This window comes from Mus musculus, chromosome 11 (genome assembly GCF_000001635.26).
Source record: "Mus musculus strain C57BL/6J chromosome 11, GRCm38.p6 C57BL/6J".
Lineage (NCBI taxonomy): Eukaryota > Metazoa > Chordata > Mammalia > Rodentia > Muridae > Mus > Mus musculus.
The window spans coordinates 52,347,923-52,366,839 of NC_000077.6; the positions used below are offsets into that span (position 1 = coordinate 52,347,923).

The following is an 18,917-nucleotide window of genomic DNA, read 5'->3' on the forward strand; positions in this document are numbered from 1 at the left end:
CATAGGTGTGCTTCCTCCTACCATGCAGGTCCCAGACCCTGAAGAAGGTACAGGGCTGTGGTGGTTTAAATGGGAATGGCTGCCAACAAGGGTGAGCACACACACACACACACACACACACACACACACACCTGCACATATGCCCCTGCACACACACTAAATTGTTGAGGTTTGGTTTTGGTATGTATTGTAATACTAAATACTGGTTCCCAGGGACAAGAGAATCTGCACACACATAAGAGATACCATGTAATCTTGCTCCCCAAGTTATCCCTGATTGGTGAATAAAGATGCCTACAGCCTATAACTGGACAGAAGAAAGATAGGTGGGGTTTGGGTTCCCGGGCTTGGAGTCTGAGGAGAGACCACAAGGAGGGAGTCTTAGATGGAGAGAGGGAAGATACTATGGGATAAATGAGTCATGAAAATATGGCCTTGAGGGCTGGCCAACTGGAGTTAAGAGCAGCCCAGATGGAACATGACAAGTTATAACTCGGGGTTATTGACAGGGAAGTAGATATAAAAGCTTAAAGGGTAGATATTTGCCCAGCTGTAGTGCATTAAGGGCTTATTATAAATATAAAGGTTGTGTGTCGGGGGCTGGAGAGATGGCTCAGCGGTTAAGAGCACTGACTGCTCTTCCAGAGGTCCTGAGTTCTATTCCCAGTAACCACATGGTGGCTCACAACCATCTGTAATGGGATCCAATGTCCTCTTCTGCTGTGTCTGACAGCTACAGTGTACTCATATAAATAAAATAAATACATCTTAAAAAAAAAAAAAAAGGTTGTGTGTCTTTTATCTGGGAACTGAATGATCACAGGCAGGGTAGGAACCCCCAGTTGAGATTGAATACTTACTACAACACTAAATATTTAGAAATACTAATTTATTTTTATCTTATATGCCTGAACATCTTGCCTGCATGTACATAAATGCCCCATGTGTGCACCTAGTCCCTGAAGAGGCCAGAAGAGGGCGCCAGATCTCCTGGAACTGGGGTGTAGATGGTTGTGAGTCACCATGTGGATGCTAGGAACAAAATCTGGGTCCTCTGCGAGAGCAACAAGCGTTTTTAACTGCTGAGCCATTTCTCTAACCCCATAAAAGAATGTGGCTTGTTGTTGTTGTTGTTGTTGGGTTGTTTGGGACAACCTCTCTACTATGCAGACCAAGCTGGCTTTGCTCAAACTCAGAGATCCATCTGCCTCTGCCTCCCAAGTGATGGGATTAAATACATGTATCTTCACACCCAGCCTAATTTTTTTTTTTAATATCCTGAAGCTCTCAGAATGGTGGGGCATGCACTTAGGATGCTGAGGCAGGGCAAGGTCTAGTTCAAAGCCACCCTGGATACAGAGGGATCCTTATTCCCAAGATAGGAAAGGAGAAAGGGTTCTGAAATGTCTTTTCACACAGGCCGAGTGTGGCGATGCACGCTTGTAGTCCCGACACTCCATAGGCAGAAGTATTGCCACAAATTAGAGGCCAACTGAGCCACGCAACTCGGGCCTCAAAAGGCTAAACCACTAGAGGACACCGCAGAATGTAGAGCTGAAAGCAGCCACACTCTGACTTTCTTTCCTTTTCTCTTGCTAAGGGCGCACTCTCCTCTGGGCCGGCTGTTCTCAGGGACCTTGAGGGGCTTTGGGTGTGTGTGTGGAGGGGGGGTTTGTGAGTAACGGCAACACTCATGGTAGAAGTGGAGACCCTCAAACAGGGCCACGGTCCACCTGCAGCTACCCAGCCCTCCTCCCAGGCCTCCCAGGTATGAATCCTTTGAGAATCTACTTCTCTTCACTTCTCTTGGCCAAGTTGGCCACAGTGGCAATCTCCTTCAACCCCAGCATCCCAGAGGCAGAGGCAGATAGATCTCTGTGAGTTCAAAGCCATTCTGGGAGTTCTAAACTAGCCAGGGCTATGTACTGAGGTCCTATCTCAAAAATAAAATAAAATTAAATAATAATTAAAAAAAAACAAGAGCAAAACAACAACAAAAAAACCATTAACAACAAAACACAAAATTGGGACTGTTTTGTGAGACAGGGTGCTCAGGCTAGCCTGGGACTCACCTTGAGCTCCTGATTCTCCAGTTTGTACCTCCCAAGTGCTGAGATTATAGGAATGTGCTAGGTTTGTTTGTTTGTTTTTATGACCGCATCTCATTCTGTTGCCCAAGTTAGCCTGGACCTCCTTATGTCACCCAGGCTGATTTAAATTTCTTTGTAATCTTGCCTCAGTCCTCAGAGCTGGGATTACAGGCATGAGTCACCATACCTGGCTTCAAATTGGGATTTCTTCAACTGACTTTTCCTCTAGGATACTGCCTTAGTTATTTTCCTATTGCTGTGAAGAGACACTGGGACAAAGACAACTCTTATACAAGAAAACATTTGATTTGTGGATTGCTTACAGTTTTAGATGGTTAGTTCATGATCATGGTAGAAAGCAGACAAGCGTGGTGCTGGAGCAGTAACTGAGAGCTTTATATCCTGATGCTTAGGGCAGCTGGCAGGGAGGGAGGGAGGGAGGGAGGGAGAAGGGGGCGGGGAAGAGAGAGAGAATTTCCTGGTTCATCTGTGTCCATAGCTGATTGGTTAGTACCTATTGTCATTTAGAGACTGGGCCAGGCCTGAGTTTTTGAAACCTTAAACCCAGTGGCACAATTCCTCTAATCCTTCCCAAACAAGTTCACTAACTGGGGACCAAGCATTCAAACACTGGGGCCTATGGGGGCCTTTCTCATTCAAACCACCATGGGGACATTGTGTCTCTTAGGGGCTTTGTGGGTTTATTTTCACAGAAGGCTTTGAAAACAAGCAACCGTCTACGTTTCCTTCTGCAGGCTGGGTAGGGGTCCAGTCTCCTCCTGGGCAGGATCATTTGCCCTGGGATTCTCTTGCTCTGTCTCTGTCTGTCTGTCTGTCTATCTGTCTGTCTGTCTGTCTGTCATCTGTCTGTCCACATGTCTGTCCGATAGACTGACAGATAGAAGTATAAAGTTTGTGTTTGGGGCTCTGTGTATGGGGGAAAAGGGAGGTACCCTTGACAGATGCAGCTTCGGCATAGTGACAAGAAACCTACAGGGAGGAGCTGGGGGGCGGGGCGGGGCGGGGCGGAGCCGGGCGGGGTGGGGAGGACTGAGGGAGGAGCTGCTTATGTAAGAGTCGCCGACAGAACTTGTTTGGTGACCCCTAGGTGGCAGAGCTGCTAAGTTTAGACTTGAACCTGAAACTTTTGATCCTGGAAAGGCATCAGAGGCTGGTGTCTTTGGTAAGAAGGGCTGTGTACCCTGAACCTGGGATATGGAGGGGTCTGATGGGTTTGGGGGAAGAAGCTGAAGAAGTTATGGCATGTCAGAGCAAGCCCTTAAGGTCAGTTTCCTGCCTCCCTCCTCCAGGGTACTCAGAATCCAACCAGCTTGTTGATTTATTATCTTTCTAACTGTCACTGTCAAGAAAGTCCTCTCCCCGAGAGGGACAAAGGGCATTGTAGGAAGGGCAAAAAGGATCCCATAGTTGGAGATGCCTGAGCGGATCCAGACTTTGCAGGTAACATTGTGTGTATGTGTGTGTGTGTGTGTGTGTAATTTCCACGGAGGTGTAGCAGTAGCAAGCCGTATCAGAGGCAGTACAGACACTACTGTCAAGATAGGCAACAGGTCACATCCATACCCTCTCTCCTGACACCAATTACAAACCTAGGGATCCCTGAGGCCACCCTCACATTTAAGAACTCACTGGGATCTCTGTCACTCCCAGTCACAGGTAAAAGCAACTCAGGAAAGGGTCAAGTGGGCAAGACCAGGAGGCGTCCCAGGGAACTGTCTGCCGTCTCCTGCAGATGGAGTCCCAGCTGGTGCTCACTGCTCTCCAAATGTGCCAACTCACACGGAGCACCATCCGCTGCCTCAGGTGCTACCTAAAGCGCATATTGGGGTTCCATACTTGCTGCCTGTGAGGTCAACACCAGTCCTTCAGATAGTCTAAGGCCCAGCTTCGTAAGCTTGGCTCAAAGCTGGTAACCATGGCAATCTCGTTGATTTACACTGTAAGGCCAACTCTCTAAATGAAGATCCGCTCCTAGAACAGCACTTTGTGGAAGCTAAGGGCAAAGGCCAGACCTCCTTGTAGACAAGGTTAAGAACTTTACTTGAATGTAGATAAATTCAACTTCTGGCCTGCATTAGGCTGCAGAGGCCATTCTTCAGGACTGAAACCCCCCAGGACATGGTCCTCAGCTGCACAGACTGTAGAAGGAAGCCCAGGGGACTGGCTGCCTGCTTGCATGCTGTAGTCACCTGTCATACCCTGATGGCATGTTGAACACCAGCTGGGGGACAGCGTCCTGGAAAGGGACAGGGTGGACAAGCCAAGGCCAGGCCTGACCCCAGGGCAGCATTGATTCCAGAAAGGAAGTTAGCAAAGTTGCCATTAGGTATTGAGCTCTATGATGGAAGCAAAAAGCCAAGTTCAAAACAATGTGGAAGGAAGAACCTACCTTTGAATAGGAGTAGAGGAAGTGACCACCTGGTGGAGGATGTGGTTCCGTTGGCAGAGTGCTTAGTGTCTAGCATGCAGGAAGCCCACAGCCCTGGGAGATAGAGGTAGGAAGATCAGAAGTTCAAACTCATCCTTGGCTACCTAATAGTGAGTTTGAGGGAAGCCCGGGCTACGTGAGATGCAGAGATGCAGTGTCAAAACAAAAAACAAAACAAAACAAAACAACAACAACAACAACAACAACAAAAACCCAAAAACAACCTTTAGTCCTAGCACCCAGGAAGCAGATATAGATGGGTCTCTTTGAGTTCAAGGCCAGCCTGGTCTACACTGTGAATTCTATAACAGCTAGGGCTACATAGTGAGACTATGTCTAAAAACAACAAAATTCCCCCAAAAAACAAGAATCAAGTAATGCTTGTTCAAGTCTTCTTTGTTTTTGTTTGTTTGCTTGTTTGTTTTTTGTTTTGTTTTGTTTTTGTTTTTCAAGACAGGGTTTCTCTGTGTAGCCCTGGCTGTCCTGGAACTCACTTTGTAGACCAGGCTGGCCTCGAACTCAGAAATCTGCCTGCCTCTGCCTCCCAAGTGTTGGGAGTGCACCACCATGCCCAGCACTTGTTCAAGTCTTAAGGAGTTGGGTTGTTAAGTCAAAGGACAGAGGCAGGTACAGCTTTGCCCCTAGGGCAAACCCCATGCATCTGTTCACTTGTGTAGCCTGAGGAGACAATGCTATCTCTTGCAGTAGTATGGTATCTTAGCCAATGATCGATTGATCGATCTCTCTCTCTCTCAAATACACACACACACACACACACACACACACACACACACACACACACACACATATGCGTGCTGAGCAGAGAAACTCTGGCTTCTTTCCCACTTAAGGTCTCCGGTAGGAAGGCAGCCTCTGACAATTTCACTTTCCACACTCCAGCCCAAATTGGAGAGCCTCACAGCTGCCAGGGCAGGCAGATAAGTTTGCCACCCAATAGCAGAAACGACCGCACTTACTCCAAACCCTAATCATTCCAGTGCAGCAAATGGAGAAAGAGCCTCTGTCTTTATTAAGATTTTTTTAAACTTATTTTTATTTTTTGAATGTAGCCCTGGCTGTCCTGGAACTCACTATGTAGTCCAGGCTGGCCTCAAACTCACAGAGATCCTCCTGCCTCTGCCTCCCGAGTGCTGGGAATATAGGCGTGCACCACCACGCCCAGCTAAGAAGAGATTCTAAAATACAAGTGTGTGTCTGTGTGTCTATGCCCATGAGTGTAGTGCCTGCTGAATCTGAAGACTGAAGCTCGAGATACAGGGACATGGGTCACGGGTGGTGGGATGCTGACGAGGGTCTTCTAGAAGAGCAGAAAAGGTACTTAACTGGTACCTTCAGCCTCCTGTCCCGGATTTGAGACAGGGTCTCACTCTGTAGCACAGGCTGGCCCACATCCATAGAGGCAGGGAGAGCAATGGGGTTCCAGGGGCAGAGGAAAAGGCACAGGGAGGCATCTGATGATACAAAGTTTCAGCTACACATGTTACATAATTTCCAGAGCTGTACCTGCTGAAGCGTCCATGGCTAACAGTCCCGGGACAGGGATGGCTGCTGTCCTGTCTATTTGATGGAGTTTACAATTTGTAAACCTGGGCATGCCGGTGAGGGAGTTTCTAGAGTGGGTTGATTAAGGAGGGAAGCCCCGTCCTAATGCTGGGTGGCATCTGCTCAGGGGCTTAGCCTACATAAAAAGGAGAAAGTGGGCTGAGCCACCAACATTCATCTCTCCCTTCTTGCTGACTGCGAATGCCCTGTGACCCACTGCATCATGTGGCTCTTGTCATGTCTTTCCTGTTATGATGGCCTGCCTTCTCAACTCCCAAGCCAAAATAACCCTGTCCTTCCTTGAGTTGCTTTCGTCAGACACTGTGTTTCAGTAAGAACAGTCACTCATACAATGGTGGATTGTAAGTTTAAGTTAGATGTGAAGACAGATTTTTTTTTCCCTTTGGTTTTGTTTTGTTTTGTTGGTTTTGAAAGACAAAGTTTCTGTGTGTAGCCCTGGAACTTACTCTGTAGACCCGGCTGGCCTGGAACTCAGAGTTCTGCCTGCTTCTGCCTCCTGAGTGCTGGGATTAAAGGAGTATGCCACCACTGCCCTGCTTGCTTTGGTTTTCTGAGACAGGGCCTTGCTCTGCAGCTCTAGGCTGGTTTTAAACATAAAATCTTGTAGCTTCCCTCATGCACACACACACTGCCACTAATATAACTAATTATAATTATATAATAATTTTTTAAAGTTTCTGAAAGCAGATGGTAGACAAGATGGCTCAGAAGTTAAAAGCATTTGCTGCTCTTATAGAGGACTATGGTTCAGTTCCCAGCACTCACGGGGAGGCACACAATGATCCTTAACTCGTTTCAGGGGATCTCGCGCCCTCTTCTGGCCTCCATGGACAATGCATGCACATGGTACACAATCATCTATGCAGGCAAAACACTTATCACATAAAATAAAAATAACATATAAATCTCCTTTTAAAAAGTCAGGAGAGGGGCTGGAGAGATGGCTCAGAGGTTAAGAGCACCGACTGCTCTTTCAGAGGTCCTGAGTTCAATTCCCAGCAGCCACATGGTGACTTAAAACCATCTGTAATGGGATCCGATGCCCTCTTCTGGTGTGTCTTTAGACAGCTACAGTGTGCTCATATACATTAAACAAACAAACAAATAAACAAACAAATAAATCTTTAAAAAAAAGAAAGCCAGGAGAGATTGGTTAGTGGGTAGAGATGCTTACTATGGGGGCCTAACTAGTCTTTGGAACCTACAGAGGGAAACTGACTCCATACGATCTTCTCCAACTGTAGCCCCCTCCCCTAATATTAATTAAAGCAATTGTTTTTCAAAAGATTTCTTTAGTTTTATGTTATGTGTATGAGTGCTTGCCTGCATGTATGTAGATGTACCACATACTTGCCTGGTACCCTCAGAGGCCAGAAGAGTGTTAGATTACCTGGAGCTGAAATTACAGGTGTTTATGAGCCAATATATGGGTGCTGGGTCCTCTGCAAGAGCGGCCAGGGTTCTTAATGGCTGAGCAATCTTTCTTTCTTGTCCCTAAGATCAGTCATTACAAGGGAATGTAGGGATGTGGTTGGCATCTGTACAGCTTGTTGATGGAGATAGATGGTTTCCTGGGTATTTGTATCTAATGTCATGGAAATCTATGTATTAAACATGTATAGTTTTTTTTATATGCCAACCACACTTCAGGAAAACAATTTATTCTTATTTTGTATTATTTATGTATATACATGTGTGTGTGTAGGGGTTGTGAATGTGTGCCACATGGGTACAGATACCTACAGAGACCAGAAGAGGGCGATAGATCCTCTCCAGCTGGATAACAGGTGGGTGTGAGCTGCCTGAAGTGTGTGTGTGTGTGTGTGTGTGTGTGTGTGTATAACTGAACTCAGGTCCTCTGGTAGAGCAGGAAGTGCTCTTAACTACTGAGCCATCTTCAGCCCCAAGAAAATAGATTAAAAAAAAAAACTCTTTAATCCCAGCATTTGGGAGGCAGAGGCAGGAGAATTTCTGAGTTCGAGGACAGCCTGGTCTACAGAGTGAGTTCCAGGACAGCCAGGGCTACACAGAGAAGCCCTGTCTCAGAAAACCAAAAACTAATCAAACCAAACCAAAACCAAAACAAAAAAAACCCTGCTAGCCTCGAATCCTAGGACTCAGGAGGTAGAGGCAGGAGGATTTCTATGAGTTGAGGCCAGCTTGGTCTGTCAATATAGTGAGTTCCAGGCAACCAGGAGTATATAGAGAAACCCTGTCTCAAGAAACCAAAGTGGGTGGAGATATACCTTTGTGGTTAAGAGCACTGATTGCTCTTGCCAAGGACCTGGGTTCAATCCCTAACATCCATATGTTGGTTCATAATTTTTAACACATGCATGATAGTTCACAACCATCCAGAGCTCTAAGGGATCCAACGCCTTCTTCTGACCTGCAGGGGCATCAGGCATGCATGTTGCACACAGACATATAAAGGCAACATCCTTAGTGTAAAAGAAGTAAGTCTTTTTAAAAAAATAATCTTTGCTGGGGATGATGGTACATACCCATAATCTTTTTTTTTTTTTTTTAAAGATTTATTTATTTATTATATAGTACACTGTAGCTGTCATCAGACACACTAGAAGAGGGCATCAGATCTCATTATAGATGGTCGTGAACCACCATGTGGTTGCTGGGATTTGAACTCTGGACCTTCAGAAGAGCAGTCGGGTGCTCTAACCCACTGAGCCATCTCACCAGCCCATACCCATAATCTTAACAGTTAGGAGGTTGAGGCAGGAGGATCACGAGGAGTTAGTCAACTTCAGCAACATACCAAGACTATGCCTTAGAGATTGAATATACTCACAGGGCCCCAAGTATAGGATGGGCATCGCTCGCCCTTGTTGGGCCTGCTATAACTTGCCAGCAGTCAGTACTGTGGTTACAATAATGTGGATAGCGTTATAATTGCTCCCATTAATATTATGAATGAAGATTTCCTCAGAGGAAGCCTCTGAGACACTTTAGCAGGCTGAAGATGATGGGGGTGGGTCAGGACCTAGGGCCATTTTATTCCCTCAATCCCCAGGACTCACATGGAAAAGGGAAAGAACGGATCCCTGCAAGCTGTTTTTTAACCTGTGCATGAAAGTATAACGTAAAAACAAAATTCTAGGCCTTTAGGCCCAGGCTTGGGAATGTGACCTCTGTGACTTAATGCTCCAAGGTATGCTAATCATAAAACAGATAGCGACATTCCTCCACCCGCCAGCTTCCTGGGTTCAAAGAGTGTTCATTCACAGAAAGTCACCCTGACCATTGCTGGAACCCGCTATGCAAATGTGCTATTGTTAGGGGCTCTTAGAAACTGTCTTGAGAGATAACAGGAATAATTACCAGGTATTCCTTGTGACTCTTGTGACTTTGTACTTCCTTGGGACTCTTAACTGGTATCTTTGGTATTTTCCAACAAAGCCCTCCCCACTTCCTTGAGTTGTGGTTTCTTCCTTTAAATACCCCCTTACCCAGCTACTTGGGGTGCCACGGTCCTCTACCCCTGCGTGGTGTATGACCGTGGGCCCGAGAGCGCTCTTGAATAAGAGTCCTCTTGCAGTTTGCAGCAAGACCGTTTCTTGTGTGATTTGGGGTGTCGCCTCTCCTGAGTCAGAACGTGGGGGAGTCCTCACGTTGTGGGTCTTTCATGCACACATAAACAAAAACTTAAAATATAATTTTTTAAAAGAAGACCTAGTATAAGAAAGAACTTCCCTAAGGTGAAGAAAAAAAATACTTTTTTTTTTTTTTTTTTGAGACAGGGTTTCATGTAACCTAGGCTGGGTTTGAGGTCATTATGTAGCCAAGGATACAGTAAACTTCTGATCCAGCCTCTGAAATAAAATAGTCTCACACGCATAGACCATTTCATTATTAAGAGAAAACTGCATCCCCTCTGGATGGTTTACTTTGTTCTGTGCAAAGGAAGACTGCAACTGATTTTGCACCTAAAAGAAAATACAATGTAAATAAATTAGGCAAAAAGAAAGAAAGAAAGAAAGAAAGAAAGAAAGAAAGAAAGAAAGAAGGAAAGAAAGAAAGGAAGAAAGAAAGAAAGAAAGAAAGAAAGAAAGAAAGAAGGAAAGCAAGCAAGCAAGCAACCCATTACTCAGGTAGCTGGCAAACAGCAGGAGAGGCCAGATGCAGGTGCACACTAGCTGCACAGCTAATCTTAACCCTAGCGTCAGTTTTAGTCTATTTTCACAGCTAGAGAACTCCAGGGTCTCAGTGATTCCTCCCCAGAGTCAGGGGAAAGAGAGCAGGAGGACTCTGTCACTTGTCAGCTCCAACTCCAACGAAGCCTGTGCATGAGACAAAAGTGAAATAGGGTCACTTATCCCAACAGACCTATGGTCAGGACAAAAGTGACATAGGGTCACTTACCCCCAACAGGACTATGGTCAGGACTGGCCCATCCCCACAAGTCAACAAGACATCTCTGGACTCACATGGAACTGAAGTAGCTCTGGGGACCCCAAACTCAGGAGGGGGATCCATGAGGAAATGAGCTCAAAGCGTCTTGCAACTGCACAGTGTTCTGCTTGCTTTTCTGGGCCAACAGAGATGCAAGCCTGCCGGAGGAGTTGGCAGACTCAGGACATCCTGCTGTTTCCCTAAAGCTTCTGGATTTCTTAATTTGAATCTGCAAGTAAGAACCCGACTGGCCAGGCTTGGATCAGGTTTTCTGTCTCAGGCCAATCAGCTTTGGCAGACTCCGTAGAGGGGAGGCTGGGCAGAGTCCAGTTTAAAAAAAAAAAAAAAAAGGTGACTTGCTTTTCCCCTCCCTGCAGGCTGTGACTGGGAAGAAAGATCAATGAATAACATTTCTGGTGCACTTGGATTTCAATCCCAGGGGCTCCCAGGTCTCCTCCCTATTCTGGCTGATTTTCTTTGCCTTTCTTGTGTGGCTAATTCTTTGGATTTAAAACCTTCCCTTCTGGAAGGAAAGAGATTCATAAAAGTCAGGTTCAGTCCTCAGCACTAGAAAGTTAAAAACAAACAAACAAACAAACAAACAAAACCCAAAACATACATGGCTTGGGAAGTCCAGCTATCGGACTCACGAGGTCCCTCTAGTCAACAGTTGCTGGAGAGGGAACTCTTGAGCTGCTGATAAGTCATGCATTGGTCCAGGGATGCATGCAGGTTTGTTAGTTGGGGGCCTTTGGGGTGATCTTTTTAGTTACCTTGAGTTACCTTGTAAATAAATTAAACACTTTCCCTGGTTTGCCGACGTAGACTTTGGGTGGAATTCTTTAATCTGTCATCTGTGCCTTCTCTACCGCAAATAGCTGTCTGTCTCCCCAGCAAAAGTGACACAAGCCACTCGCTGAGTTTTAGGTAAGTGCCTTACCAGTCCTCTGCATCTCCATTCATTTTAAATTAAAACCAAGACTCCCAGGGCGCTGAACGGAGGTGGCGCACACCGCCTTTAATCCCAGCACTTGGGAGGCAGAGGCAGGCGGATTTCTGAGTTCGAGGCCGGCCTGGTCTACAGTGTTAGTTCCAGGACAGCCAAGGCTATACAGAGAAACCCTGTCTCGGGAAAAAACAAACAAACAAACAAACAAAAAACAAAAACAAAAAAAAAACCCAAAAAATAAAACAAAACAAAAAAAAAAACCAAGAAAGACTCTCAGGGCGAAGTTCCGAGAAGCCAGACTTTCTGCCCACCCACGACACACAGCCCTGGGCATCAGGGCTCTGGGTCAAGTGTTAAGATTCTTGGAGACAAATCTTGTGTCCCCAGGTCTTGTCCTTCCGACTCTGCCTCCCTGTACGCCCCTGTGACTCAGCAGCTTTCCCTGCCTGGCTTTAACTCCGGGAATGGGCTGGGTGTTTGTTGCCGGGTAGATAGAGCTGCAGACTTGGGAACAGGTTCTTTCTAATGCAAAGCAAGCCCTGTACCACGGAGCTATCTGTTTGCCCACATTCTATTTCGAAGGGCTTTCCCTCATAGTCTTAACTAGATATGGGCTTAGGCCCCCTTACATTCCCTCTCCTCGGCCTCTCTCTCTCTTGGTTCCCTTCCTTTAGCCCACGGAACAGCATTTTCAATCTAGAGTGGCTGCGGATGCCCAGCTGTCTTGTTCAGCTACAGCAGGTTGTGAGCAACCACCTGGCGTCTCCTCTACTGGACCCCAAATGCCTGAATTCTCCTCGGACGTCTGTTAGTAGAAGGCAAAGGGTGTGAAGTCTTCACTCACATGTGATTTCACAAACTCTCCAAACCTGATTTGGTTAGTCTTGGTGTGGCACGCTCAACAGGGCAGGAGGCCACGTGCTGAGACCAGGCTGGGAAAAAGTGTCCGCCCTCTCTACACTGCAGGAAAGCAGACATCCAGAACCCGCGTGACCTCACGTAGCGAGACTCCGCAGTCTCACAAACCCACTTTGTCTTTTTTAATTTCTTAAATGCTTGGGAAATGGCGGAAAGAGGCTTTGACACTAGGGAAGATTGCACGCAACTTTACAGTGCGGAGCCGGCTCTCGGGAGAGTTTAATTTGCAACTGACTCGCTGACGCACGCGGGCGTGTCGCAGGCTCCGGAAATCAAGGTTGGAGCAGAGGGGACAGTAGCCGCTCTGACCTATACAGCGCCACTTCCAGAGCCCAGTGTCCCCACTGGGCCTCCGAGTGACTTGCAGCCTCGGCGACTCCGGCGACACTATCCGCTGAGGTCCCTAGGCCACCGCTCTGTGTGCCGGAAGCTCCCCTCCCCCTCTTCCCAAATGCTTCCAGCAGCCTGGAGGCTGCAACAGTGACCCGCGTGTCCCCGCGCACGCACACACCTCACGCACGTCAGACCCACGCCTCCCTATCGCCCCGTGCCAGAGTGCACGCAGGCCTTTACGCGCGGCCACACATGATCACAGAGCCGCAGAGGGCGAGAGCGCGGCTCGCGAGTGGGAAGAAGACCCCGAGACTGGTCTGGGCGCTGTCCGGGGTGGAGCCGAGGGCGGAGCTTCGGGGTCCGGCGCGCAGAGCTGGGGCGTGTCCGCGCCGCCGCGATCTGCGCCGCTCCGCCCTCGGCCCGTTCGCTGCGCTCCCAGCCTCCTCGCCGCAACCCCCGCCGTAGCTGCCGCTGCTCCCGCCGTCACCGCCTCCGAGGTAGGCGCAGCGGAGAGGGCCTGGGCTATGCCTGAGTCCCCAGGGCCTCGGGTCGCGCTCCTGGGAAGTCTCCAGGGAGGCGATCGAGGGAGGTTCGGGCGAGGGCGCTGGGCCTAAGCGCTTGGCCCCGGGAAGGGTGAACCAGGGACGATCATTGCGGGCCTGGAGGGGCAGCGGGCTTGTAGAGGAGGCCTGGAGGGCGGGCGCAGAGCGGATCTCCCAGATTCTAGCTCGAGCGTTCAGAGCACCTGCATTTGGAAGCCAGGGGCGGTTCGAACATGCGAGGAGCGGAAGGGCAAGGGCGGCCGCGTGGAGGCCCGGCGGGCCGCGGGTCTAGGTGACCTTCCCGGCGGCGCCCTCTGGCTCTAGATCCCGTCGGTGTGGATCTGGTAGAGACCCTCCCACGGCCCAAGCCCTTCCCCACCAGCTCCAAGGGCCTGTGCAGACCCAGCTTCCTCCGCCGAGAGGACGAACTCCAGGCACGGCCATGCCCTGGATCCCCCAGCCCCTACACGCCCTAGCCGGCCCACGCCCGGAGTAGGTGGCGCCGGGTCCCTCCCGCGCATGCCAGTGTCTTCCCGGGCGGAACGGGCTGCCCTGAGTGGACTTAGGCCGCAGGAACAGGGACCTGGGCCTGGACTGAGAGCGAGACCCCATAGGGAGCCATACGCTTGGCCTCCTTGGCCTCGGGGACGGAGTCCGTGTTCTGTGTCGCCAAATGCAACTGTGCATTCTGGAAACTGTTTTCAGGGCCTGACATCAGATTGGAGGCCCGCAACTCTACACGGTTTGTCCAAGGTCACACTGGTAGGAAGATTTAAAACTTCAATCTTCTCATCTGCGAAATAGGAGCAATTATATACACTTCACTGAGTTTGGGGGAAAGAATAAAATGATCCGATTAACACGAAGCCTTGGGGCATGCACAAGGACACCTTAGAAACCTTGACATTTGCCTAGGAGACCTAGGAGCTTTTGGGGAGGGTTGAACTCATCCTCCACAGACTTTTATTTTATTTTATTTTTTATTCCACATGGTGTACAGGAAGGGACTCCATGAATATACAGGCGTATTATTTTAATGCCATTATTACTAATGTCAGAAGCAAGCATTTGTGCAGCACCAGGTATTGAGTCATTGGAGAATAATTCACGAGACACTGTCAGTTTGCAGATTGACAGCTGTCAGGCTGGAGCACTAAATCTGACTGCAGACCCAGAATGCAGGAAGAGTGTGGGCTTAGCTCAGGTGTGTGCTGTCCAAAACTTCTCTTTCCTTGACCAGAGATATGGGTGAGGGGCTTAACTCCGGCTTGTTTACTAGCAAGCCAGGCATAACTGCGGAGGGCCTGCCTGCTTTTCTCGGGACTGACAAAACTGAAGGGCCAAACTCAGGCTTGTCTTCAGGGACTTGGGTGGGACCACTTGGCACACATTAGGTGGTTAAGAAAGGTCTGTGGGGTAAATTCATTTTTAAAAAATGTCTATTTAATGTGTGCATGCTTGTGCCTATGTGAGTTTATGTACATACATGCAGGTGTGAGATGCCTCATGTGGGTCTGGGAATCGAACCTGGGTCTTCTGCAAAAGCAGTAAGCACTTTTTTGTTTGTTTTGTTTTTGTTTTGTTTTGTTTTTTTGAGACAGGGCTTCTCTGTATAGCCCTGGCTGTCAGCAGTAAGCACTCTTTTTTTTTTTTTTTTTTTTTTTAAGATTTATTTATTATTTTATGTAAGTACACTGTAGCTGTCTTCAGACACTCCAGAAGAGGGCGTCAGATCTCATTATGGATGGCTATGAGCCACCATGTGGTTGCTGGGATTTGAATTCAGGACCTTCAGAAGAGCAGTCAGTGCTCTTAACCATTGAGCCATCTCTCCAGCCACAGCAGTAAGCACTTGTAACCCCTGAGCTCTCTCTCCATTTTTTTTTCTTTCATACCACTCTTAACTACCCAGGCATGGTAGGTGCACATTCAATCGTGGAATCTTAAAACAGCCATTAGATGACCTAGACAGCTCACTCACTTCTAGAAGCTATCCTGTCCTAGCCGAGTCATAGATGTCATAAGAGCTGTAATCGTACATACTCACCTACAGCAGTAGTCATGAGAGATGAGAAACAGCTCCTTTAGCATTCTACAACTTCCCAAGTCCTGGGGGAACTTGTCCAACTGGTGTTTCTGGGCTTAAAGCTAGAGAGTGATATGGGTAGATGGGATTCTGGCCAAAGCTGTGGGGCCTGTAGCTTCTTCCCTTTCTGACAGGTGTGGGGGTATGACAGCTCGAGTAAGGTGCCAGTCCCCACTTGTAGTAGCTCACAGCTGATTCGCTTTATTTCTGGTTTCTAGAATGAGGCTTTGGACAGGGGCTGTCTGGGGCCATGCGGTCCTCATGCTGGACCTGAGCCCCTAGGATTCCGGAAAGGTTGTACTGTCGTTGTAGCTTTGCGCTTTCCCCAGGTTCCTTCGGTACCTGAAAGGATGGCAGAGGCATGCTTAGCTAGACCTGGGTGTGGGTCTCCATCCCGCAGTTAAGTCACAGCATGTGAGCACTTTACCTAGGGCTGAGCTAGAAAAAGCTCCAGAGGGCAGCCTGGGCTCTCAGTTCTGATCTGACAAGAGCCACAGAGTCTAGCTCAGGTGAAATAGCTTTCTCGTGTCTTAGTTCCTCTGTTATAATGTGGTGGATTGATTGATTGATTGATTGATTGATTTTGGCTTCTGTTTTTAAAAAAATTAATTGTTTGGAGGTGGCTAGCACATGTGGAGGTCAGAGGTCAACTTCTGGTCTTCCTGTCTCCACTCAGGCCTTGGGATCACCTGGGTCTGCAGTAGAACTGTGACTGTCAGTGCTGGCCATTCTGGTGTTCTGCGGCCCTGCTGTGTATACTTGGTGCTTGGGCACCAGTCCTCCGCTAGTATCCCCACACTGCACTGCTGCTGTGTTCTGAGGAACCCATAGGTGTGAGTGCCTCTGCACAGCAGAAGTTACCAACTGGTTGGGAAAGGAGAGAGGTAGCTGCTGTGGGCCATCTGTAGTGGACGGTGCTCATAGAAATCATTTGCCCTGGGGTGAGATAGGAGGTGTCCTTCCGGGACCTGGCCAGACAGTATCCGGCTAAACAATACCTCTCTATGGGTGGGAAGGACTCTGGACCCCGTGGTTCAGGGTGAGCTTCTGACAAGATGCTCAGAAACCATTATTATAATAGTAGATATACAAGACCAGAGCTTGGTTAGATTCCCTAGCCATAAATATAGCAATGGAAACTGTCTATTGGACTGGCTTGTGTGGGACTTAGTAGAATGCTAGCCCAGCATGCAGAAAGCCCTGGATTCTTCCTTCAACACTGCAGAAACTCAGTAAGGTGGGGCACACACTCAGAGGTGGAGGCAGGAGGATCAAGTTCAAGGTCATCCTCCGTGACATAGTGAGTTTGAGACTCACTGTGGGCTACATTAGATCCTGTTTCAAAGCCAAACCAAACTGGCTGGTGGTGCACACCTTTAATCCTGGTACTTGGCGGGGTGGGGCAAGGGGAGGGCACAGAGGCAGACAGATCTCTGTGAGTTTGAGACCAGCCTGGTCTACAGAGTTTCAGGACAGCCAGGGCTACACAGAGAAACCCTGTCTTGAAAAACGAAGAACCAACCAACCAAAGAAACCAAACTTATTATTTATTTGTCTGCTCATCTCAGATGATAAGTTGACCTGTCATCTGTCATCTTAATAGAATTCTACTTGTGTTTGTTTCATGGCTTCTGCATGTACCAGCCGCAGGGATGTATACCAAGGGGAATTGGGTCAGAGAGACTGACTTTGGGGTCTTTTACTTAGAAAGGGAGTAGGATATAGACCCATATGTCCTTGATTCCCAAGGCTGAGCACTTAAAAAAAGCGCTGACTGTGTCAACCCCCTATGCCTTGTGGTGCCTGGGCTATCCTGGAGCCCTGGTGTACCTGGCTGGACCCTAGACCCTGGAGTGCTGCTGGCTGCCTGCATGGCCTTCTCTCCACAGGTGGGTGAGGGAGAGAAGGCAGGTTGCCTTGAGTCAACCACAGCCTCCCCAGCCTTATAGAAGGCTGTGCTGCTGCTGGTGGCCCAGCTTCCAGAGGGTTTTAAAATAGAAGCAGAGCCTGGAAAGCCAGACTGTCCCCCTGTGAGACTCTGTGGAGGGGGAGGGGAAGGCAGCTGCTTTGGGAACTCAGCCTGCTTCCAGAGCAGAGGCCACTGCCTTGCCAGATGTGTGTGTGTCTGTGTGTGCCTGTGTTTATGTCTGTCTGTGGTGCAGGGAAGCTCCTGAACTGAGCCTGCTTTCTGCTGAGAGGTTGATTTTTGCCCCTGGTCCCTAGCGTTGGAGAAGTGGTTGATTTTGCTGTAATCTATCATGACCTCTTTTTTATTTGTTATTTTAATTTTTAGATATATTTATTCATTTTATGTATATGAGTACAGTGTAGCTGCCTTTAGACGTACCAGAAGAGGGAATTGTATACATTACAAATGGTTGTGAGCCACCATGTGGTTGCTGGGAGTTGAACTCAGGACCTCTGGAAGAGCAGTCACTGCTCTTAACCTCTGAGCCATCCCTCCAGCCCCCAACCTCTTGATTTCTTTATATGTATAAGGGTTTTCCCTGTACATATGTATGCATATCATGCTCATGTAGTACCCACAGAGTCCAGAAGAAAGCGTCCATCAGATCCCCTTTAACTGGAGTTAGAGAATATTTTGAGCCCCTGTGTGGATACAGGGAAGCAAACCTGGGTCCTCTGCAAAAGCAGCCAGTGCTCTTAATGGCTCAACCGTCTCTCCATTCCCTTGATACCTCTTTTGTTTGTGGGTCAATTTTTTGCCCTGGCAAACCATCCAAAACTGTTGGAGAAAGAGCAGAGCCAAAAGTTTTCCCATGATTCCCTAACCTGGGATGGTGATGGTAACATTTGGTGGCTTTGGCTCCTGACAGTAGCTATGTACTGTTAACCGGTTATTCATGCAGCGTAATAAGGAAGTCACTTGCGGGTGTACTTGAGAAAGGGTGGGCTCTGGGTCACACCCAGGGGCTCTTCTGCCAAGTTGATGACTCCTCCATCATCATCTGTAGTTCCCTGGATGGTCTGAGAGATGCCACCGTAGGTGGCTCCTGATTTTTGGGAAGCTGATCTTGTTTCCCCTTTGCTTTTGGAGATGGGGGTCTGAGCTCACTGCGTGTTTCCAGTGTTGAGGAGACTCTACTTCCTGGTTAGGCGTGAGACCTGTGTTAGCCTGTGTTAGCTTGGGGTTCTGGTGGGTGCACAGTGCCGAGTGAGGCTAGTCTTTTTTTGTAGTCCATTGCCACCCTCCCTCAGGCTGCTTGATAGCTGCCCTGGCAGTTTTTATACACATTGAAGATAAGGAGCTTTGCCCTGTTCTTTGCCTTCTGGGCGGAGTGGCCCAGATGTTGGTGGCTGCTCGGGAGAGGAATATGCCCCCATAGGCCTTGCCCAGTGATAGGGCTACTGTCTCAGTTTGAATCAGTCCTTAGAACCAGTATGAACACTGTCCAGACAACTTTTCCTTCCTGTATCTTAAAATATTACTCTTATGTCAATGGGTGTTTTGTCTGCTTGTGTGTATATATACTATACCATGTGCATGTCTGGTGTCCTCAAAGGGGATTGAACCTCCAGGAACAGGAGTTACAGA

At 48.3% G+C, this 18,917-nt stretch overlaps 1 protein-coding gene and 1 long non-coding RNA gene across 3 annotated transcripts in view; one reads left to right on the plus strand and one right to left on the minus strand.

Moving 5' to 3' along the window:
• Nucleotides 1–9,985: 9,985 nt before the first annotated feature.
• Nucleotides 9,986–10,660, minus strand: Gm51894. Its single transcript, XR_003949674.1, has 2 exons — nt 10,569–10,660; nt 9,986–10,421 (listed from the first exon to the last, which is right to left on the minus strand). It is a non-coding gene; the product is annotated as a predicted gene, 51894 (long non-coding RNA).
• Nucleotides 10,661–12,928: 2,268 nt separating this feature from the next.
• Nucleotides 12,929–18,917, plus strand: part of Vdac1 (voltage-dependent anion channel 1) — a 28,547-nt gene continuing 22,558 nt past the window's right edge. The window contains exon 1 of one of the 2 annotated variants that reach the window (NM_011694.6): nt 12,929–13,230. Coding sequence is in view for 1 of the 2 variants with exons in the window: in NM_001362693.1 (NP_001349622.1) it covers nt 13,795–14,037 (243 nt within the window). In the remaining variant the exon portion in view is untranslated. Of the gene's footprint in view, nt 13,231–13,674; nt 14,038–18,917 lie in introns of those variants that run through there. The other variant, NM_001362693.1, reaches the window with a different exon arrangement.